Here is a 22,564-nt window from a genome sequence, read left to right as displayed (position 1 = left end):
CAGGATGGGAAAGATGAGCAAACCTGTCAAGATATATACCAAGTGTGAAGGGTGTAGGAGGTGGAATTAGACCCAATACTTTGTACAGTCAAAAGATTAGTTTCAGATTTAATAGGCGACTATTCTGATAAACTTTTAAATGCACATTATATAAAAGCCATACTTTTCAGTTCCTTGTTGTTAAAAAATATCTACATATACATGGACAGACACATATGAAAGTATAACTTTTCAGTTTATTATTTAAAGTACAACTTTTAGGACACTTGATTAGTACACACTGACAGTATTTCCATTGCAAGAAGTGATCAGTTTTGATGCAATGATTCTTCATGTCATTGGTAAAGCCCTTTCCCAAGTCTCAATTCTGTTGAAGAAATTCCTTCTTTTCCTCAAAATACTTATGAAACCACTCAATATGTTCAACCTTCTGCTTCACACTGAGGTATGGATTTTTTGAAAGCCCACAGATAACTAATTCCATGAAGTGGCGAACAGGTCCTTGCTTGGGGAAGTTTTCAAGGTGTTTCTCCAGGAAGATATGTTCATGAAATTCAGCATTATCATCCATCCCTAAAAGAATGGAAAAAAAAATTACAAAGACGTTATAAGAGTAAATTTAACAACATAAAAAAGGATATATCTTGCAAATAAATCTTAAATGAGTAAAACGAATGGTTCTGTGCCTTTAATTCTTTTGCACAGTAAAGTTAAACAACAGAGAAGTGGAAGAAATAGCAGAATTTTAAGACATTAATTTTTCCCTCCACACAAAGCATGTCAGTATATCATACTCCCATCTACTGTATTCCATTTTATGCTTTCATTTATAAGAATATCAAATATTTAAATCAACTTTCTGACTGGTGATCTTGCTGAAAGCTGATGCCATAGGGAAAAAAAAAAAAAGAAATAAGTCTATCTTTTTGCTTAAAAAACTGTTTGTTCACTACATGAATACTGATTCATCACAGGAACCACCTTTTAGATTCTGGACATATTCATAATAAATTCTTCAAGAAAAATTATTACCTACATTCTGCAGAGGATTAAAGAATACAAAATACAAGCAAGTCTTGAACAAAATATGGCAACCTCCTAAGTACCTAATACTCAACAGCTAACACACACTTCCATGTTTTCTGTAAATCATGTTTTTAACATCCTACTGCTATAAAATGGGCACGTGAAACTGGTTTTTAACATTTTTGAAATCTGTGGGTGGATCCCAATGTAAAAATGTTTGTTTCACCAGCTGAAGTTGTAACCAGCACAAAAGATGATGCACTCAAAAGCACTGATAAGAGCACAAGGGAATATTGTAGATCTCTGATCAAACACAACTCAGATCCTATGAAAAATTTTTGTTTTATCTTGTGGATTTCCCTTACTGCTGTTCATACTACGATGATAGCACACACAAGACAAAGATTCAGAATACAAATCCTTACACAGAGAAAGCAAGCAGCATAGACTGCTTTCACAGTTCCCAATTCTGAGCTGCTAAAAAAAAAAGTTATTTGCAATTGAAAGATTTATCTTCAGTTAGATACATGAATGTTTTTATTTGATCTCAATCCGTAGCAGATTTCTAAATGACATTTGCAACTTTTACTTTAAGTTTGTTATTAGAGAACAAATGTTGCATATGAACATTTCCAGATGACAAAAATGGGAAGTCTGTGCCATAGTCCTAAGTGAAGACATTTTTCTATACCACATATAGGATACGATACATTATTTGACAACATTAAATCCTGAGTATCAAAATTGACCTACTGAAGCCACCTCAGTCCTAGGCTGGTTCCTGTGTTAGAGGACCTTCCATTTCAGAGGAGCATCACTGGGATGGAGAAGCCTCTCTGCTTGTTTATCCTATCCAATATTTGCACATTATTTATTTCCTGTCCAACACTTTTGCTACTGCAATGCCTGAAGCTTGTCAATACCTCTAGCTTTCCCAGAGATTTTTCCCAGAAATGAGTGCCTAACAATGCCAGCTACATGTCACATTCACCTCCCTCATCCTTTTAAAAGAAAGCACACTTCCTTCTTCAGAAGCTCCCTTTTTGCTTTATGATAAAAAAAAAAAAAAAAAAAAAAATCCTGCCAGCTTCAGAAGGTGTATTTCTGCTGTGATTGGGAATCTGTATTTACTTAGAGAAGCTTAGAGATCCTTTTACCATGCCACTCATACTGACTTTCCCCAAGGAAGGTGGAATCTCATGGTGCTTAGATGCTGCTGGTTGCTTTCACAAGCTAACCTCCTTTCCAGATTTCCATAATTTTGTTGGTCACAAAAATCCAAGAGAAATAAACCAATTAAGCTGCTACTGAAAGAATCTGGATAATACTGCCAGTAGAATTTGTCCTTTTGGATGCTCTTCTTTTTGGCAATAAAAGGTATTGGGAGACATCATGTGTAATTAATAATTTCTACAATTTTCATGTCTAACCTCAAAGAAATTAAACCATTTCTAGTCTCACACAAAAATTCAGGTCAGAAGGAACTATTACATAATGTATTTTGATCTCACATTTGTGATATATGGTTTAGGGATGAAGTGCTAAGACCAAACATTTCAGTTAGACCACATAGTTCAGTCCCCCCAAAAGTAAAGGGTGCATCCCAAAGAGAGACCACAATTCCCCAAAGCATCAGAGGCTGAGACCTCTGGTGGGAGCTGATTAGATGAGACCTGCTTGCATGACTCCCCCACCCCCAGAAAGCTGTAACTGCAAGCCAGTGCCTCAGCACTGTCCTCAGAAACCTAATTTGAAAGAACATGTATGGTGGGAGTCTGAAGTAGTGGATTTTATCAGCCTCAGAGCAAAAGTCACCCTAGATCTTATTTCCAGTCCCTGCGTACCTACATAAAACAGAAGTCTGAGGAATTTTCTCTAGCTAAAACACTCACCCTTCCATGAGATTACTAACTTTGCCTCAAATGTAACATCTCAAAAAATAACAACCCCATGCAGTGCTACAGGCTGGGGTCAGAGTGGTTGGAGAGCAGCCAGGCAGAGAGGGACCTGGGAGTTTGGATTGACAGGAAGCTGAACATGAGCCAGCAGTGTGCCCAGGTGGCCAAGAAGGCCAATGGCATCCTGGCCTGTATCAGGAACAGCGTGGCCAGCAGGTCCAAGGAAGTGATTCTGCCCCTGTACTCAGTGCTGGTGAGGCCACACCTCGAGTCCTGTGTCCAGTTCTGGGTCCCTCAGTTTAGGAAGGATATCGAGGTCCTGGAGCAGGTCCAAAGGAGGGCAACCAGGCTGGTGAAGGGGCTCGAGCACAGACCCTGTGAGGAGAGGCTGAGGGAGCTGGGGTTGTTCAGGCTGGAGGAGGCTCAGAGGAGACCTCATCACTCTCTACAACTCCCTGAAAGGAGGGTGTAGCCAGGTGGGGGTTGGTCTCTTTTCCCAGGCAACTCTCAGCAAGACAAGAGGGCATGGTCTCAGGTTGTGCTGGGGGAGGTTTAGGTTGGACATTAGAAAGAATTTCTTTACGGAGAGGGTGACCAGACATTGGAATGGGCTGCCCAGGGAAGTAGTGGATTCTCCATCCCTGGAGATATTTAAAAAGAGACTGGATGTGGCACTCAGTGCCATGGTCTGGTAACTGCAGCAGTAGTGGTTCAAGGGTTGGACTTGATGATCTCTGAGGTCCCTTCCAACCCAGCCAATTCTATGATTCTATGATAAATGCAGAGGTCCATCCTCACAGGGAGTCTTGTTGGCATGCTCACAGTAAGTAGAGAGGACCAAGTATCCTGATCTAGTGAAAGATGACTGAGCAACCCCACCTAGGGTAAGACATCCTTGCCCATGGCAGAAGGGGGTGGACTAGATGTTCTTTAAAGGTCCCTTCCAACTCAAACCATTGTTTCTAGGATTTTTACAATGAGAAAAATCAGGCCCTGTTAGCAGGTCCCTAGAAGAGACCCAGAATTAATAAAACAAACCCAACCTAAAATGACTGTGTAACATTTGCCACCACTCGTGGCAAACTGGTCCAATACTACCCTGCTGGAAACAGCATCTCAGAAAAACAGCCACAACAGGGCTTGGCAAACTTTTGCCTTCGGAAGCAATCAGAGACAACTGAGACATTAATATTTCCAAGACTTCCATTCAACCTATCACTTCTGCCATAAAAAAATCTCTGGCCCACCAGAAGCATTTGCTCCTCAGAATGAGGTGCTAAACCAATAATCTGCACTATCCTTTTTAACCACAGGATTACTCAGGAGACTCATCAAGGCATAATTGCACAAGAATTATTTTTAAAAGGGGAAGAAATCAATGTTTTTCCCAAGTTTTTGCCCCAGCAAGTCATGGAGCAAAACTAAAGCTACTACAGTAGAAGAGGCAGAAAGAAGGAGGAGTGAGAACCATGCTATGCTTTTTACAGTAGCAGTTTGTTAACCTGCTAAAAACTTATCGGACGTCAGGGAGATGGAGAGAAAAAAAGAGGTAGTTTTCTACCTAACAGTGGCTTCAACTGCAGAGACAGGAAAGGCAGGAGCAGACAATGAAGCAGCAGCAAGGGGAGGAGTGCTACTGGCCAGTAAGCCTGTAGGCCTGGCCCTGCTTGCAACAGGGCCAGAGAAAATTAAAAAATCATGGCCTTGCCCTGATGCCTCAAAGCATAGCATAGTGCTTGGTAAAGCACGCTAACAAGAACATGGAAATGCTCAGGAGCAAAGAAAAACAGTTATAAGGGGATTCATTTCTTTTTCTTATTTAAAACTTTAAAGGCCCTCATAATGCTAAAAGTTCAGTATGCTTCCTAATTAGAAAACTGAATTACACATACGTTAGTAAAATCACATACTTGTGGTAATGTCCTCCTATTGAGAGAGACGGCTGTTACAAAACTGCAAAATTAACAGCAGAAAAGGGCATCTTTCTTCTGCAGAGCCATTGCAAGTACAGTACACTGAAATAACTGGAGCAAGGTTCTCCAGCTTTTAGTTGTGCTTTGACATCCCTGACCTGCTTAGCAGCTCTCAGCTGTCGGTTTGATAGGACAGAATTTACTGACTGCACATTTCAACCTGAGAGGTGAGAGATTTTGGAGCGCTCCACTGGAATTTTCCACATGACTACTCTTTGTGGACAAATCAATAAAGATTCTTGTTTAAGTATATGTAAAGACTCTTTGTCCACTCACCACTCTACCCCAGACAGCACAGTTCCGGGCACATTGCTGCAACAGAAAACCCATTGGCCGCCAAAGACGCCCGGACCACTTACGTCCCCAGACAGCGGGGTTCCAGCCACATTACAACAACAGAAAAACCATTGGCCACAGTGGTTTTAAGCTTGCAAAAACATGACTAGAATATACTGGGATTTCTACATGATGGAACAAATCAATTCTGGGAGCAGTGATTAAACGATGTGAAGAAACTGCCAAAATAGGATGAGAATAAACATTAAGAAACAATGAACAGCATTATGCAATTTGCAACTTGGTATAGGACAAATTTTCAAAGTCTCCTAGCTTCAGATACTAACCTGTTTTTCTTTCAGTGACTGAATCATTCTAAAGTAGTTCTGTTTGATGTCTAAAAAAAAAAAAAAACCCACAGCCAAGCTCTCTCTGAAGTTATGTAGTCCCCATTCCTTAGGTCCACACTTGCTTTCTGTAGTTCTTCTTCCCTGCTTTAACATTTTCTCACTTTCTGTGCTGGCTTAACTTCACACAGAATTTCTTTGGTTTGTTTTGTTTTTTTAATGGCAGTAAAAGTAAATACTGTGCACAAAGACAGCTAGTTAATACAGATGCCTAGGGTGAGTGAATATTGCAACTAGTTTTTCTTATGAAGCAGATAGAACAAAGGGAACAAACAACTGTTTAACACTTGCCCAGTAGAGATCAGAACTGGCAGATAGCTAACTAGGATCTAGCTAGCCACTTGGTCTGAGAGCCACACCAAAGAACAGCATCAGCATTATAAAATACACACATCTGTTTTAAGATTCCTACTCCTCTGCTAGAAGCTTCTTTAAAGAAGTTGCATAGTAAAAGGTGTTATGTAATAGATCTGAAGGGCCTTTTTGTGTTGAAAGCATCAGGGCTGAGGAAGGGAGGGAGTTCTCCCCTTTTTGGCAGCAGCCAGTCCCTCAGATCAGCCAAACCACCTGCAGGATTCCACCTGAAGAGTGCCAGAACGAGTTCCTCTGAAGCCTCTCTGATCCAGGACAGTTGGAAAGTTGTACTTGTCTACTATCAAACATATGAGTCAAAGCTGAAAGATCATCCTAAAACAGTCAAAGGTCATAGCATGCTCTAATTCTCAAAAAAAAAAAAAAAAAATCTCTACAGACAATAAAAGATAATAAAAGTGCACATACCAACTTCATTGTCAATTGGGTACTCCCACAGTATGCCTTCTTTTGTCCACTGAATCATCTCCTCAAAACCGTTCCGGGGAGGCTGAGCAGTTACTGCTGCAATCTCCTTTGCTAATTCCAGATCCCAAATTGTTGGTGTGGATACTAAAGAAGAAATTATGTAAACATCTGTCAGCATGCCAAAGAATAGCTAAGACAAAGTCCTTGAACACTAACCTTTACAGAGACAATAACACTTTCAGATGTGCAGGTTTCTACCTTAGATGCCAGCATCACCTTTCTCAACTGAGAATTCTGTTGACAGGAAAGTCCATTAAATTCTCAAATGTCTGGTGAAAATGAATTCTGAACTCCTAGGGGACAATTTATTTTTTAGTGTTTCACACATGGCAGGAATTTAATTTTTTCACAACCTTTTTTCCTTTTTGTCTTTTACAAAGTGTACATAGCACAAACTCCAAACTTGACTGGTGCACTCTGATAAAGGATTCTTTCTTACTACAGGAGTTTTCAAGAACTCTCACTCGGAGAAGCAACTAAATCTACAGATGATGGCAACTCCTTCTCCAGCACCGTTAAGTGTCCTAGGTTGAGAAATCTTGACTTCCTATTCTTCTCCAAAAGTATAACATTCCCTTTCCTGACGCAAACAAATTTTTATTATTATTTTTTTTTTTAAATCAAACTGCACTCATATGGCAGCAGAGTTACTTTTAAGGAGTTTCTGCCCCTCCACCCAGGAGAACTGGTCATGAGCCCAGACTGAACCGCATCACTGAAGTGAAGGGAACAAGCTGTTACCACAGGACAGGGAGGAACCGCTGGGAGTGCCTGGGGCTGCTGTCTCATGAGCTGGCAGAAATCGTGCTCCCCTTTGTTTTCTTGTCTACCTCAGTTATCAATTCACCCTGAGCTCCTTGGAACAGAAATCTTCATCTGAATTCAAATGTTACACTCTGTTTGAAATGGATAACAGCCAATCGTTACTATTTTACTACTCATAAGTATTTGAAACTAAGATATAATTTCATCTTTGGCTCAGTGACTTGCAACTCAACTGGATTTAAAAAAAAATAAAATCATCCCAAACACATTCCTCCTCTGTTAAGAAAAAAAAAAAAAGGCCAAATGGTATTTTTTTACATACTGAAAGGCCTTTTCATTTTTTGTGTTAAAGCAGAAGATACTTTTTCAACTTATTTCTTACATAGCAGGGAAATTTCCAGAACTTTATTCCCCAGCTGCCTACTTTGATTTGAGGGCTGGAGGAGGGAATAAAATATAGATAAAAGACAATAGAAGAAACAATACCAAAATTAAATTATTTTCCACATCTTAAGGAATACCTTCTAGTAATACAGTACAAACGTTCTAAAATAGAAGAGAGCAGAAATTCATTTTTCCAGGCTTGCAATAAAGGTTATAAATATATTTTCACCTCTATGAAACAGAAAATAATACTGATCTTCTATGTTAACAGTTACTGATACTTTACCTAACAGTTATGACTAACTTTTTCAGGATGCCAATTTACTGTTAACAATCAGGAATTCAAAATAAATACTCAATACAAAACACAGAACTTGCTTTTCTGTCATGTATAAACAAGATTTTAACTCACTATCTCCACTAATATGACTCAAAAAAATGAAAGCAAATGAATCAAGGTATCAACTATCACACTGGTATTTCCTGAGATTAATAAAAACAACAACAAAAAAATTTATCAGGATTAGTCACTAAGCCAAATAATAAGCTCTGGGGCTTAAAATATATTGTAGACTTCCTCAAAGCTATCTGGAATCAAACAAGGAAAGACCACACAAAAAGCTGAATCTTCCTTCTTAATATCTAATTATAAATCAAATAAAGTCCACTGGCTCTTTTACCCAGTTTGTGCATGTTCTAGTTTTGTGTTTAAAAAAGTGTATTTTAACTTTTTATTTAGGATGACTATGTGGCATTGCATCTGTATTGTGCTCATGCAAATAAAAAAAAAAAGGTTAATCTCACCATTTTACACGAGTCAAGCTGATTCAACTCAAATGCCAGTTAGTTGAACACTGCATTTGTCAAGATCACTGAAAACAAACTGCATCACTCTTTTTTTCTGTATGTAAAATTGTCTGATTTTAAGGAAAGAGGAAATCTTAAAAAACAGCAAATTGAATTCCATTCTAATAAGCAACTTTCATAGTCCACCAGAGGTGGCTGCATTCAGAAAGCTCACAGCTGCTTGAAAATATGGAAACAGCATTAATTATCTGACATTAAAAAGTTACGTAAACAAACTTCTCCCTGCAGTTTTAACCGGAAAAAAAAGAGAAAACTGCTCAGACAGAATCTGCCAAAAACTAAGTCTTCCTATTAAAATGGAAACAAATATGTATCGTTTTCTAAGATACCAGAGTAGAACACTGTATCTTCTGTAGCTTTTAGCTTTATATATGGTTCTAAAATACTACACTGGAATAAAGTCTTTTTACCAAAGGCTCTCATAATAGGGAAATCAGGATATTAAAGATGAGTGCTAACAATGCACAGTTTCATAGTTCTGAAAAAGGGAGGGAAGGACAGAGTTCCTTAAATTACTTGCCCTTACTCACACATTCTTAGGCAAAGCCTAGTCTGCAGTAAAGGTAAATCTTCATGCCTGAAAGGTATCCCCCTGTGTGGCATTAAGACTGTTCCTGTAGGGCTGTGCCATGCAGTGACTATGGAGGTGAGCAACACCTGTTTTGCCACTGGGTTTTATCTTACATGAGTTTCAGCTTGGATATTTGTCAGGTAAGGAACTGGCTGGATGGTGACATCCAGAGAACAGCAGTCAATGGCTCAATGTGTGTATAGAGATGAGTGACAAGTGGTGTCCTTCAGGAGTCTGCACTGGGACCAGTTCTGTTTAATATGGACATAAAACTAATTTACAGTTCTAAACATACATGAAGAGCTTCACAGTACATAAAGCAAGACACAGTTCTGTCACCTACTGACAGGCTTGCTCAAGCTATATATATACATACATACATACATATATATATAAAACACTAAACAAGAGAAGGCTGCAAAGCAACCAAATGTGTGGTCTTGGTTTCTTCTACCCTGCTGAAGCTCAGCTACCTGTAGAGCACACCTGGTTCTTTGGGATCACTGCCTTGTGTTTCAGACAATGACCACAGCAAATTTGCAACTTGACCAAATAAACTAATGCAGCCAACATACCCATTCTCCAGGCTTGTTTTACACTCAGAGAAGCCTGTCCTCAGTGACAAAAAGCCAGTCTTACCCTTCAAATTCCATAAGAGAACATCCTGATTGTACAGAAAGCATCTATTACACTGCATAGAAGTTTTGCTTTCTAAAAATCAGTTATATTAAAGTATTCATTTTTTATAGGTCTGAAAGCAGGATGTTAACATGTCATAGTGAATCTCTTGATACCCTAAAAATTCAGAACGTGGCTTCACTGGGTTTTTCATTATTGAATTCCCACTAACCTGTTTTCAGTGTATTCTCTGTTTCTGCCTTGGTGAATATATTAAGCCTCTTTCCTGCTTTGAGACTTCTATAAACAAAAAAGAAAAACAATATTCAGTATTTCACAACACTTCACAACACTGCCAGATAACAAACTTAAAAGCACAAAATATTCTCATGAGCTAACAGATCTCTGGAGAAAAAAAAGAAAAAAAAAAAAAAGATAGTGACTCTCACTAAATCCTCAGGCTTGTAACCAGAGAAAGTGTTTATGACTTATTATTTGTCTGTAACAGAACTTCCCAAAACATTACAGTGTGAAAGAATGAGCATAAATCAAAGATTGTATTTGCACTCATTTTTTTACTGAAATATTGAAGAATTTGAAATAAACTAAACAGTACCAAACCACAGTACTCAAGTGATTTTACGGAGTTGCAACTAAAAAAAAATCATCTGGTGATTTGGTTTTTTTCCCTGTAAAAAATATTGCACAAATCAGGAAGAGAAAAGGCAAAAGCTAACTTAAGCAATCCCTGCTTTATGACATAAATAGCCTTTTTGGAAGATAACCTATCCACCTTCTCTGCCACATGGCAAATACTCCAAGTATATCTGCATGCTGTATTTTAAAATGCATCATCCTGATCTCTCACTTCTGAACATAAAAATATTTCACTCTGACCATCTATTTTTAACCGTATTTTTTTACTAGGAGCCTATTAAAAAAAAAAAAAAAAAAAGTAAAACAAAAATTGCAAGAGTTCAATAAGTTTTCTTATAAATGGAAACAAAGAAAAAACAATGCCCTTACAGAAGAACACACAGTGAACTCTAGAACAAAGTCTATCTTTAATCGTGCAATCTTTCAGGTCTCCCCTGAAATTCTTGTAGTTCCTACTTTATGTTATTACATATTCACCATTACACAGGAAATACTTTCCCTTCTTGATTTTAAAATCTCACTTATCTGGATTTACCACACACTTCCTATAGCTACAACTACTTCTGCAAACCTGCTCTTGTCGTATTACATTTTACTGATGTAATTGCCCTGGATCTATTTCAGCACACAGCAATCTAATTACAGAGCCTCAAAAGAATGTTGATTTAGGACTGTATTTTCCTATTTGTGTGTAACTCCCAGTAACATTTGCAGAAGATTCAAGCGTAACTTGGAAGAACATTTTTTTTAAATTACGAGTTCAAATTATTATAAAGCATCATCACTTATTTCATTGAGATCTAACTCAATTTAAACTTTGACAGTCTTCCTAACCCATTCTTTTCATACTTTTCAGTAGATAAGTAAACTCATTAGATTTCCAGGGATGCAGCAGAAAACTTAGGACTGGAGACAGTTTGCTCATTACAAGGTTTGTAGAAAATATTTTAAGGTACTGTTCCTAAAGTTGCATACCAAGCACAGTTTCATCAGAGAAAGAGGGCAAGACAACTTCTGACATACCATAAGCTTAATAAACACTTGAAAGCATAAGTAAAATTCACTTTACTTTATGGGGTGTTAATCAATGAAAATTTCAGCAAAGATATAATATACACTGCAGAACCACATGATAGATCAGGTTTCCACCTTATACTTCTAGATCAAAGGATCTCCATTCTTTCAAATTTTTTTGAAAAAAACTTGTAATCCAACACCTAAATAAAGTATTACTCATGGCTAGTCAAGTATCATGGCCTAATAACAAAATTACTTTCATGTGACTTATCAGCTCTGTCTGACAATTATGCCCAGATTAAAAATTATCTATAGATCTATTCAACAACTGACAATGGAGTCAGTTCCCTCACTTCTTGAATCAGCAGCTTAAAGCTGAATAAAATCCCAGGACACGAATATCAAAATCAATAAGGGCTTGGTCCAGAACTTTGTTCTATTTCTTCACTTTAACTTCTACAACAAGAAGCACTTCTTTCACTTTCCACAAGCTTTGCATCAGAAAAAGAAAACATTGGTTGCTGGTGTTATAACACTTAAGAGACCCAAGAGATACTTCCTTAACACACCTTGACAGCTTGGTAGTTCAAGGAAGTCACAAACACCTCAGGAAGCAAATTCTTCTATTCTAATGACTGGCCATACATCACTTTTTTGAGGTTTCTGCATGATCTACATGGCTCAATGCCTATGTTCCAATTTGTTCCTTATGGGATGTCACAATTCTCTGTTTATGATAAATAGAAATAAACATCTTGGCCAAAGAGGGAAAAATACTGTACATCTATTCCCCCACAAATTTATGCTTTTTTTTCTTAGTTAACCAAATTCTGTCTTCAGCTTTATCTACCTAAACACAAACTTCTCCCTCCACTTCCACTATCTAACCCCAAGAAAAGGGGATTAATTTCCAAAATATTAATGGTTTGAGAAGTTAACCTTACTAGTAACAGAACTGCTAGAGAAAGAATATAATAGGAAGAAATGTGATGATGAGCTGCCATGGGAAGCTCAAAGACTGCAGACAAGAAAGACTAACTTAGAGGAAACAAAAATTTAAGAGCATTCCTTAATGCATTAAGAAATCAACTGTCCACATAAACCAGCAGCAACATAAACTTGAGGAGTACCCTGAAAAAAAATTTAAAAATCAGACTTTAATATCTCTTTAAAATTCCAAAAGAATGGATGAAACTTTTCTAAACATAGAACATGTATCAGTTTTCCACTAGCTGAAAGTGAGCCTTTAAAAAAAGACAGTGATATAAAGTTGTATTATACGTGAGAATAATCTGAACTTCTTAAACAAAAACACAATTACATTTCAGCACCAAGTATTTTTAATTACCTAAAATTTTGTATTAAGAAATGCACATCATTTGATTAGCTGACTAGGAATAATAAGTGTGTTATTACAGAAGATTATTTCAGCCCTAGCAGCATGTCTACTTAAAATAACTTTACTTTTACTTAAATAATTTCTTTAAGCACTGAAGTATCACAGTAACATGAGTACATACAACTACATTTAAAGCGTTAATAATTTTTTGTATACTCCTTCTGTTGGTAGAGGACACAGCAAAAATACCTTCTGGATTCAGAAGTCTGAGATGACATTCTTCCAGGCCTGATCCTTTGATCCTCATCCAATTGCAAGGAAATGCGATTGGATATCCTGGCAGCTCTCTGAGCTGGGGACTGCCTTTTAACTGTCATTTCTGAAATAACATTGCTGAAATTAAAAAAAAAGTGAATGTAAAAACTCAACAAATCAACAAAGAAAGGAAGTCTCTCACATCTTTTAACCAGACAGAACTATAGATTATACAAAAATATACCCACTTTTAGGTTATCAAACATTTGAGTCTTACTTTTTAAACCACCTCAGTTGTTACATTCTCTGTAGATTAAATGGAAAGTGTTACCTAAGCACACTATATCCACCAGGCATGCTTCTTGTGAAATTATTCAGTTCCCAACTACAAGAACTTTATACATCTGCATAGCAGGACTCACAGAATGTATTAGGTATGTTCTCTTTAAGTAAATGAGGAACTTCTCTGGACACAAGGCATATGCTGGAATAGCAGGGGTAAAAATCACCAGTTCTTTGGAGAGGAACCAACACTGCCCAGGAACAGAGCTGTGCTGCTGCAGACCAAAAGGAAGCTTGCCTTCACACATCAGCTGACATGGGTCAATCATGCCACCCTAATAAGTAGGTCACCTTTCCTGATCCACTGCAATCTGTTGCATTGCATAACCATATTACAGCATTAACAGACCACATCTTCCTTCATAATTCTGTAGTCAAAATCAATCACGAAGAACAAATGTCCAGATTCCTTCCAGTGCAGTTTGCAGCTCATTCTGAATCCAAAGGGCAAAACTCAACATCTTTCTCTCTCTCTGCCTATTAGTGCTCATAACTGGTAAGTCTGTTGGTTGGTAAAGACCAGGATGATAATTCTTCCTCACAGCTATCCTCTCCTCCCAACCACTTCCAGTGACACAGTCACCCAAAACTGGAGCACTCAAGTTTTGGGAGAAAAAGATGGCCTCAAAAAAACCAAAGTAGGCCACGCAAAAAAATACTGCATACCTATTTTATGAGAATCTGAATGAAGTCCAAACTATTTTTTTCATAGGTTAAGTCAAGAGATTTTATTAACAAGAAAGAAATACTTCTGGAAAACTGTAAAAGCTAAAAAGCTAATTGCTACAGCAACACATTACAAATTTCCCGTGAGTCTTAGCTGTGGTTTTGAAAGATAGAACAAGAATAGCATAGTGCTTCAAGTACTTACTGTGAAAGAAAGACATCTGAAAACAAGTTTTAAATAATTTCATTTTAATTTTGTAGAAAAAGCATTCTTGGATTAGTTCTGCATCTCATACTAGAAACTACTCTATAAAGTACCTACTGGCATTAGTGAGCTGCTGCTGTGCCAGGGGCTTGACAGACTTCTGAGGGTCAGGGGGTCATAATTCCTAAGGTCAGACACACACAGCCCAGCCCAGCTCAGCTGCTTGGCTTGGCTGAGACCTACAAGACTGGAGTGCTTCTGTTCTACAGGGGGATCTGGCTTCCTTGGAGAAGCTCTTCTCACAGCCAACCTTGATTTATTTGTGGTTTTACACAGCTGACAAACTACAGTTCCATGCTATCAGAATGCACAGTTGATTTTATCATGTCCTCACTGCAAAGCCTGATGTCACCTCATCACTGCTATACAGACAGTTCTGGTAGCAGCACTGATCACTCTGCCACTAAAAGTGTCCTTGTATTAACTAAAAATAAAACTATAAAGGTGTTTTTAATGCCTTCTGTAACTATAAACATCAGATTGCAAATTCATACCCTAGCCCTGGTGTACCTAGAGTGGTTACATATTACATAAGATTACCTCATGTCACAACATAAGTTAAAAAAATAAGCTACTAGATACTTCTGCCTTCCAGAGAGAGAAAAAGGCAGAGCTTTTGTAACAAGCTCCTTCCTAATCACAAAACAATAATTATAACACTAAAAGCAGAGACTCAAGGAGCTTTGGATTTATTTTAGTCTAAGCTCTGAATTACTTCTTCACCCAAACCAGGAGCTGAAATTTTACTTGTAGTGCTGCTGATTCTATTTTGGCACAGCACTGTTGTAATTTCCACTGAGTGAAACTTCATCCCACACTAAGAAAAATAAATTCCTGTATCGTTAATATTTTCCCATCTTAGTGAACACGCTGTCCTCACACCATCTACAAAACAAGGCACTGAGACAACAGCATGCAACAGTGACCTCTGGAGGCCTCACCACAATCCCGGAAAAAATAATTAGTAGGAACCAGAGGATTCTGACAACATGCAATTTATTTCATATGCTCATAAATCTCAAGAGCAGTATGCCAATTTTTTGCAGTTGGACACTATATGGCTCTACTGCCTGTGAAGGTATCTCAATCTTAAATAGTTTTAAGTAATGTAAGAATATATATTGGCTTTTCAGTATATTGAATGGAAAATCCTTTATGGAAAAAAATGAAAAAAACGCCCGTATTTCTTTTGTTATCAAATAAATATCAATAGGTAATCATCATGTATAAATAAAATTAATTGCTTTCTAATATAGTAAAAGCATTTTAATACCTTCTGCTGGACCTAAAATCAACAAGTTTTAACACAGAACAGAACACAGAACAGAAAGCACGGAATTAATCTCTAACTGTGAAAGGTTACTATTAATCAAATTTTCAGTTATAAAAATCAGCAGGAGTTGCTGGTTTTTCTAGAAAACTCCTCCATTGATAGACCTTTAGTCTGTTATTAAGGTATTAAGAATAAAACTGAACTTCTACTGTTTAGTATCTTCAACGAGAGTGGGGATTGAGGCGCTCCTCAGCAAGTTTGAAAATGACACTGAGTTGACTTGAGAAGCTCAAGAAACTGCTCCATGTAAACATCATAAGGTACAACAAGGCCAAGTCCAAGGTCCTGCACGTAAGTTGGGGCAAACCCTGGTATGAATACAGGCTCGGGGAAGAACTGGATTTGGGGGAAGTGTGGGATGAAAAGCTGAGCCAGTAATGCTCATGTGCAGCCCAGAAAGCCAAGCATACCCCAGGCTGCATCAAAAGCAGCATGGTAGAGGGAGGTGATTCTGCCCCTCTACTCCGCTCTCCCCACCTGCTGTACTGCAGATAGCTCAGGGATCAGCACAGGAAAGACATGGTCCTGTTGGGGCAGGTCCAAGGAAGGGTCATAAAAATGATCAGAGGGATCAGAAAATGAGAATTGGGGTTGTTCAGCCTGGAGAAGTGAAGGCTCCAGGGAGACCTCACTGCAGCCTTTCAGCACTTAATAGGGGCCTATATGAGATACAGGGACAAACTTTTTAGCAGGGCCTGTTGAGATAGGACAAGGTGTAATGGCCTTAAACTAAAAGAGGGTAGGATTCAGACTAAATATAAGGAAGTTATTTTTTTATAATGAGGTTGGTGAAACACTGGGACAGGCTGCTCTGAGAGGCAGTAGATGCCTCATCCCCGGAAAATCAAGGATCAGGCTGGACAGGGCTCTGAGCAACCTGATCTGGTGGAAGATGTCCCTGCTCACACCAGGGGGTTGGACTACATGACCCTTAAAGGTCCCTTCCAACTCATACTGTTCTTTTCAGCATTTAACTAAAAAAATTAACATATATTCCCAGGTAGAAGCAAACTAGTATACAAAGCTGCCTCAAGGAGTAAAACTAGCCAACTCAAATCAGAGTAAGCCAGCTATGACATTCCTACCCAACTAAAAAGGAAGGTTTTGGTTGAGGAAAGTGCATTTTTCTAACCATAGTGAGTCACCTACAAGCATGTTATAAAATACTGTAATAGCCCATCAACCAACTATATATGGCCCTGCGGAGACTTCAGCTTTTCAATTTCTTAAGAATTTAATCTTTTAACAGAAAAAGAAGTCTTCTTGCCCAGGTTACATCTTCCACAACATCCACAGCTGGGTAAGCAGTGCAGAGGAAGTGCAATGGGTGGTGAGGAGAGTGAGCCCTTGTTGCCAGCAGGCAGACCAACTTCATTTAAAGAAGTGTATGTACACTTTGAGATGTAGGCCCATGGGAAGTCAGCGACTGCCAACACCTTGCCAGGAGCTGAAGCAGGTTCTAGTTACATTAAGTTGGCCACCTACAGCTGACAACATTATGACATCTGTGTGCTCTGCTCTTCTGAAAATGCCAGGGACAGAGATGGAACAACCTCACTGGTAATTAATAGTTTAATTACCATATGCTTTACATAAAATAATCCTTACTCAGTCTCCTTACATTGTTTTTTTTTGTGATACTGCACACACACAAAAAATAATTAAAACCCTCTCCATTTTACACAAAACAGCCAAACCTCTCATCTTTAAAACTACTCATTTTGGCTTCAAGAACCTGTGATGAGATCAGCTTCTGAGATCTCCCATATTCAGTCTGAGAGGATATTATGAAAAGAGAAGATGCACATCACCTTTGGTGATGTTTGTGTACACACTTAAAATCATATTTCCTATCTTTGGAGAGAAATTCATCCTGCTCTCCATACCCATCATTAGCACTCTTGGCAGAGAGAATCATGAATACAGGCTAAAGGAAAACTTGCAGTTTCTCCCTTCTCCCTTCATAACCTCTGAAGAGCTTGCATTTTGTTTAATGAAGTTACTGCCTGAGAATTGTGCTTTCCAATCTATTTACAATCATTTAACTCCATCTATTTGCAAACATCTGTCACATTCTTCCTTAGTTTTCACTCATAGAAAGGGCAGCCACCAGCTGCAAACATCTCTAGCTTGTTGACTGCTCTGTTTGCAGTTCATTAATAAACATACAAAGATATTTTACTGATCCCTAGAGCAGCCTACAAATAATAACACATGGGCTGAACTTACATCCTAGTTTGGGACAAATTCATTTTCACAGAATAAATTAAAACCAAGACAACAAACAGCTTGCAGCTCACACTACAAACAGCAATAAATAAAGGCTTCATATTCCTATTTTGCTGAAGATCTGATTTTCTATTTAGTTCAGCATTTCACCTGGATTTAATGCCTTATTTTCTGAGTAGTTAACTGAACACTAGCTGAAAAGAAAAAAAAAAAAGAAATGAAAGATCTGTCTTTCTTTAGCAGTCACCCAAAAGAGCACTATGCACAACTGTTCCAGTTTCCAAACAAATGTTTCTCATCTGTTTGAAAGCCACGCTGGAAACAGAATTAAGCCAAGAGATGAGTTTCTTGGGTCGACTGGAAAGTTTTGAAAGGAAGGGTGGGACTATAAATAGAGCTGCTCTAGTTCAGTTCTGCAGAGCTGTCATGAAAATTCACCAGTCCAGACAGAACGTCTGAAACCTTTACAAATCTATCCATTGTGTGAGAACTTCAGAAGCTTGGAAAAAAAAAAAAGGAGAAAAGCAACACCCAAACCTGTTATTTTGTGAGTTGTCCAAGAAAGCAATGATCCTGGGCAGGAAAACAATTTCTGCAAAACCTTTTAGAATGAGGATGGCAAAACTTAGGGAGTTTAGTGCAACCAGAGCAACGATGCTCCTGTTATTCATTAATTCCAAGTATAACCTGTCCAAATTTATCTTTTAGGGCCACTTTTCCAACACAGAACCCAGCCATCTTCAAGATGATATTGCAAAATTATAATTTCAAGCATTACTGAGAATACCATTCAATATACAGACCGTATATCAATAAGGGTCCCCTTTTTCTGTTTATCTGTGGTTTCTTCATGTCGTCTGAGTTGTGCAAGTAGTTCTGATTCCATCTGTTTCTTGTTGAGTGGTAGGGAAGATGCAACTGCTGAAGCAGCCTTCACCAGTTCTGGATTTAAAGGTTTGCCTCTGTAAGAGACATAAGATATGGGAAGATGAAAAAGCTATACATTTATCTTATTTAAATTGCCATTAATACATTCAAATTGTAAAATCTTTACTGTCATTTTATGTCTTGAAGTTACATTTACACATTATCCCAAATAATAAGGTGTAGGTGGTCAGAGGGCAGGCTGGGCTTGCCTTATGTTGCACTAATTATCAGCTGCTAAATTAACCTGACAAGCTGTGGTACTCAAGTGGCCAAAGACCACAGTCAGCACAGACATGCAAGATCATTAACACAACATAGTGGGAGCCATCCATGAGTCTCAACATTCATGATGCCATTCTTAATTCTGGGCTTCACTTTAGCTTAATTTTTTTTCCGCTGAGCTTTGATGTATTTTAATTGAGCAGTATTTTTCCCCTTCCATTAAAATCACTTCCTATAAGCAGCTGCCAGTGCTACCTTTCAAGAGCCTCAATACAGACAAATGTAATATACTGTAAAAAGCACACAACATCTTTTATCCAGATTCTCCCGTGACTTAATACAACCCATATCTACAATATATTCCCTTACAACACTCTTTTCCATGCTCAAAAATTGCATTTCATGCTATTTTGACCTAGATAATAGAATAAAAAAATAAATAAACAGTTTAAAACAAAAAGGAGAAAACAGTTTAAGAAAATTCTGTTATACTTTACCTCTGTGTGCCTTCTGTAGTTTTCTGAAGCACACTACCTTCACTCTCTGGGCTTTCCAGCTTGTTTGTATCTTGCTTTTTTACATCACGTGTTTTTAACTGCTGGAGTTTGTTCCTGTAGCTCACTTCTACTTTCATATTACCAATAATGTCTAATAACTTCTGCTTTGGTTTTTCTGATGTACCCTCCTGACTCTTTGATGAGACTTCAGTGGTGCTGCCTTTGGAAGCTGCAGATTCATCTTTCTCAGCAGGGAGCACGCTGCTTGTGCTGAAGAGTTTCTCTATTTTGCTACATGATATAGAGAGTTTTAAAAAATAAATAAAGATACATTAAAAAGTCCAGACAAATAGGGCTGCACTTTGTAATCCTACAAAAAAAGCCCATCAGCTGAAACTGTCTAGGCCTAATTGAGTGTGAACTGAGAATGCCAAGTGCATGTCAAACACGTACCTTTCAATTTCTGAGGACTAGGGCACTATTTAAGACTCTGTTTAAAACATAAACAACTTTATTTCTTTCACAAATAAACTGTGTTCAATCTAGGAACTTAAAACTTTCAAAGTATCTCTGCATTAGGTAGCAGATTGAGAGTTTGAGTCTTACTGTACCCAGTACTTCAATGTGTAAGTACTACAGAAAATTCACTGTAACTCTTCTAAATCACCCAACAAAGAGAGCACTCCTAGATCCTTGAAAAAAGACTGTACACACACCTCTAGCTTGATCCTGTTTTACACTTGTGGCACTCCTGTGGATCACATTCCCCTACCTTCTGTGCTGCAATACAGCAAGCCAAGCATTTGTGCAGCCTTATGACAAAATGGATCCTGCTGCAAGATGACCCAGTAACAAAAAAAAAAGTTATTTTTGTTATTTTCCCACCTGGAACGTCTCTTCTCCCTAGTTTACCACATCACTGAAGAGAAACTAAAACTGGCAGGGACAGCACAGAGCTACTCAGGATATCCCTGCAACGCAGACACAACTGCATTCTTTGGAAAAACTGTCATAAAATTCGAGGAACATGTCTCATCTAAAAAGGAAAGGTTTAAATCTTTCAATTCACAACTACTTTTTTGTTTAGGAAAGACCTTCAAGTTGCTAAAAGAAAGATTAAAAAGTCAACATTCAATATTTATTTTGGTTCAAAATTAAAATACTTCAAAAGATCTGAAAGAATTTTTAAATACTTTCCTCCTGCGCTCACATTTTGGCTTAAAAAATAAATTTCTGTTAGTATCTGCAGACACCACATTAATACTTCAGTCACTCTGCACTTCATAAATTGTCGTCATTAAATTGTCAGCATTAAACCTTAAATTTTTATTTTGAAAAGCAACAGGAAAATTTAAGGAAAGCTTCAAAACCACATTAGTGAGAAGACAGGAGGAGTCCTGCTGTTTTAGACAGAGGTCTTCTCCACAGATCTTCTTCAAACATGTTTTTCATTAATTCAGGCTCTACACTCTTTAAAAGCGTTTATCCCTTCAGCGATCTTTGCCTGGATTATCAGAAAACTGAGCAAGGCTGCAAGCCTTAACTATTTAAAGCCCACAGTGCACTGCAGTTTGCTTTACTGCATTTCATCTGCCATCAGCTTTGTCTTCTGCTTGGAAGCCCAGCCTAGAAAACAAACACAGCTACAAAAGCCAAGCTGCTTTATACACCAGGCTGGAGCATTACTGGGCTTTGCTCAAAAAAATATAGAGGAGCTTTGAAACAAAATTAAAAAATAAACAGACGACTGATTTTTTCATTAAAAGCGATTAAAGTGTTTTAACAAAGATAAAAACGAACTTTCAAAGCTACTTTTAGCCAGTGTTTCAGGCGTGCAGCTTTACCCAGGCTGTTAAATCCTGCTGGGACCACAGGTGCCCATCGCTCACCCCACGCCCAGGTGGGAGGCAGAGCAAGGGAAGCAACGCGGGGCACACAACACAAACCTCTCCCCTCCTCAGCACCTCCCTTTCCCAGTGACTCCTGCCCGCTCGGGCCAGCAGCCCCCAGCAGGCCAGGCGGACTGGGGCTCGGCCTGCTCGCTGCCCCAGCCGCTGTAAACCCCGCGGCAAGCGGGATCAGGGCTGGGGAACAGCCCCCAGGCCCCACGGCCACGGGGGAGAGGCGCTGAAACACGAGGCCCCGTTTCACGCCCAGAAGCAGCGCGGCGACCCCGCTCTCGAGGCACAGGCCCGGGGGAGCAGCTTCCCGCGGGGGGGAGCCGAGCGAACCCCGTCCCTCAGCAGGCTGCGGGTTGGCGCCGACACCGCCCGGACCCTCCGGCAAAGCCCCTCCTCCCCCAGGCGAAGGGCTGAAGGGCGGCGACGGTACCTGTAAGGCCTGCCCGCTACCCCCGCCGCCTCCCGGCCGTTGGTGAGGAGCCGGGTGCCGAGGCTCCCGGAGGCCCCGGTCACGCCAACCCAGCCCCGTAGGCCGCTCCACATCGCGGCCGCGGCCCGGAGAACCGCGGCGGCCCGTCCCCCTGCGCCGCACCCCCGGAGCTGCCGGCCGGCAACAGGAGCTGCGCCGAGCGTTCCGCGCAGCGGCGTTCCGCTCCGGCCGGGAGCGGGATGTCTGTCTGTCTGTTTGTTTGTCTGTCTGTCTGTCTGGTCCTCTGCCAAAAAGTCTCCCAAACACAGACGATTCCTGGCGGATTTTCACTTGTTGTCAGGAGTCGCAAATCAGTTCTTGGGATGGCTCCTCTGAGGCACTTCTGCGTTGCCGAGGACTTGGTAACCACAGAGCACTTGGCCTCTAATGCTTCTGTGGAGAAAAAAGATAGAAAAAATCTCTGTCTGTGAAGTTTATATATCTAGTCATTAGTATTCCCATTAATCTCATTATTTCAAACACTGAATACTCATGAAACGGGCTCTGCATTAGGGACACCAGTTCTGTCCCAGTGGGAGGACGGCTCAAAAAGCATGTATTCCAAAGTACATATTCACTGATATAAAAAAAAAAAAAAAAAGATTTAATAGATGACAGATCTAAGTTCAAAAAACCAGTCTGTTTTATTGTCTGTTTTATTGACTTGTCAGCAGCACGGATGATGACAAACAAAACAGGCAGCAGCATCCAGAACTGTGCTACCATGGTATCTGAAGGCCAGTTACCCCTTCAAAGGACAGATCATCTTGTATTTCAGAGCATAAATTGTTACTTCCTTTACAGCCAGCTAATTCATGTG

The 22,564-nt window shown here is 39.2% G+C and overlaps 1 protein-coding gene across 2 annotated transcripts; it reads right to left on the bottom strand.

Annotated features, from left to right (window-relative positions):
• Nucleotides 1-216: 216 nt before the first annotated feature.
• MRPS31 (mitochondrial ribosomal protein S31) lies at nucleotides 217-21,870 on the bottom strand. Of its 2 annotated transcripts, none has more exons than XM_030468951.1 (7): nucleotides 21,706-21,870; nucleotides 19,375-19,665; nucleotides 18,532-18,690; nucleotides 12,888-13,031; nucleotides 9,858-9,922; nucleotides 6,361-6,504; nucleotides 217-573 (listed from the first exon to the last, which is right to left on the bottom strand). In XM_030468951.1, exons 1-7 carry the CDS (start codon nucleotides 21,816-21,818, stop codon nucleotides 362-364), a joined length of 1,128 nt encoding a protein of 375 aa, XP_030324811.1. In that variant the 5' UTR covers nucleotides 21,819-21,870; the 3' UTR covers nucleotides 217-361. The 2 variants fall into 2 exon arrangements, with proteins under 2 accessions (XP_030324811.1, XP_030324810.1); XM_030468950.1 differs by having other exon boundaries at nucleotides 9,858-9,925; nucleotides 21,706-21,869.
• Nucleotides 21,871-22,564: the final 694 nt, after the last annotated feature.

This window comes from Calypte anna, chromosome 1 (assembly GCF_003957555.1).
Source record: "Calypte anna isolate BGI_N300 chromosome 1, bCalAnn1_v1.p, whole genome shotgun sequence".
NCBI lineage: Eukaryota > Metazoa > Chordata > Aves > Apodiformes > Trochilidae > Calypte > Calypte anna.
Note: the sequence above shows the minus strand (reverse complement) of the source record. Positions and strands in the feature narration are given on the sequence as shown.

Excerpts from the sequence above, each read along its gene's own strand:
- MRPS31 (XM_030468950.1), bottom strand. The coding sequence starts at position 21,818 with ATGTGGAGCGGCCTACGGGGCTGGGTTGGCGTGACCGGGGCCTCCGGG. Across the intron at positions 18,691-19,374 it reads ACTACAGAAGGCACACAGAG|AGGCAAACCTTTAAATCCAG; the intron begins GTAAAGTATAAC and ends TGTCTCTTACAG. Across the intron at positions 574-6,360 it reads CCCAATTGACAATGAAGTTG|GGATGGATGATAATGCTGAA; the intron begins GTATGTGCACTT and ends CCATTCTTTTAG.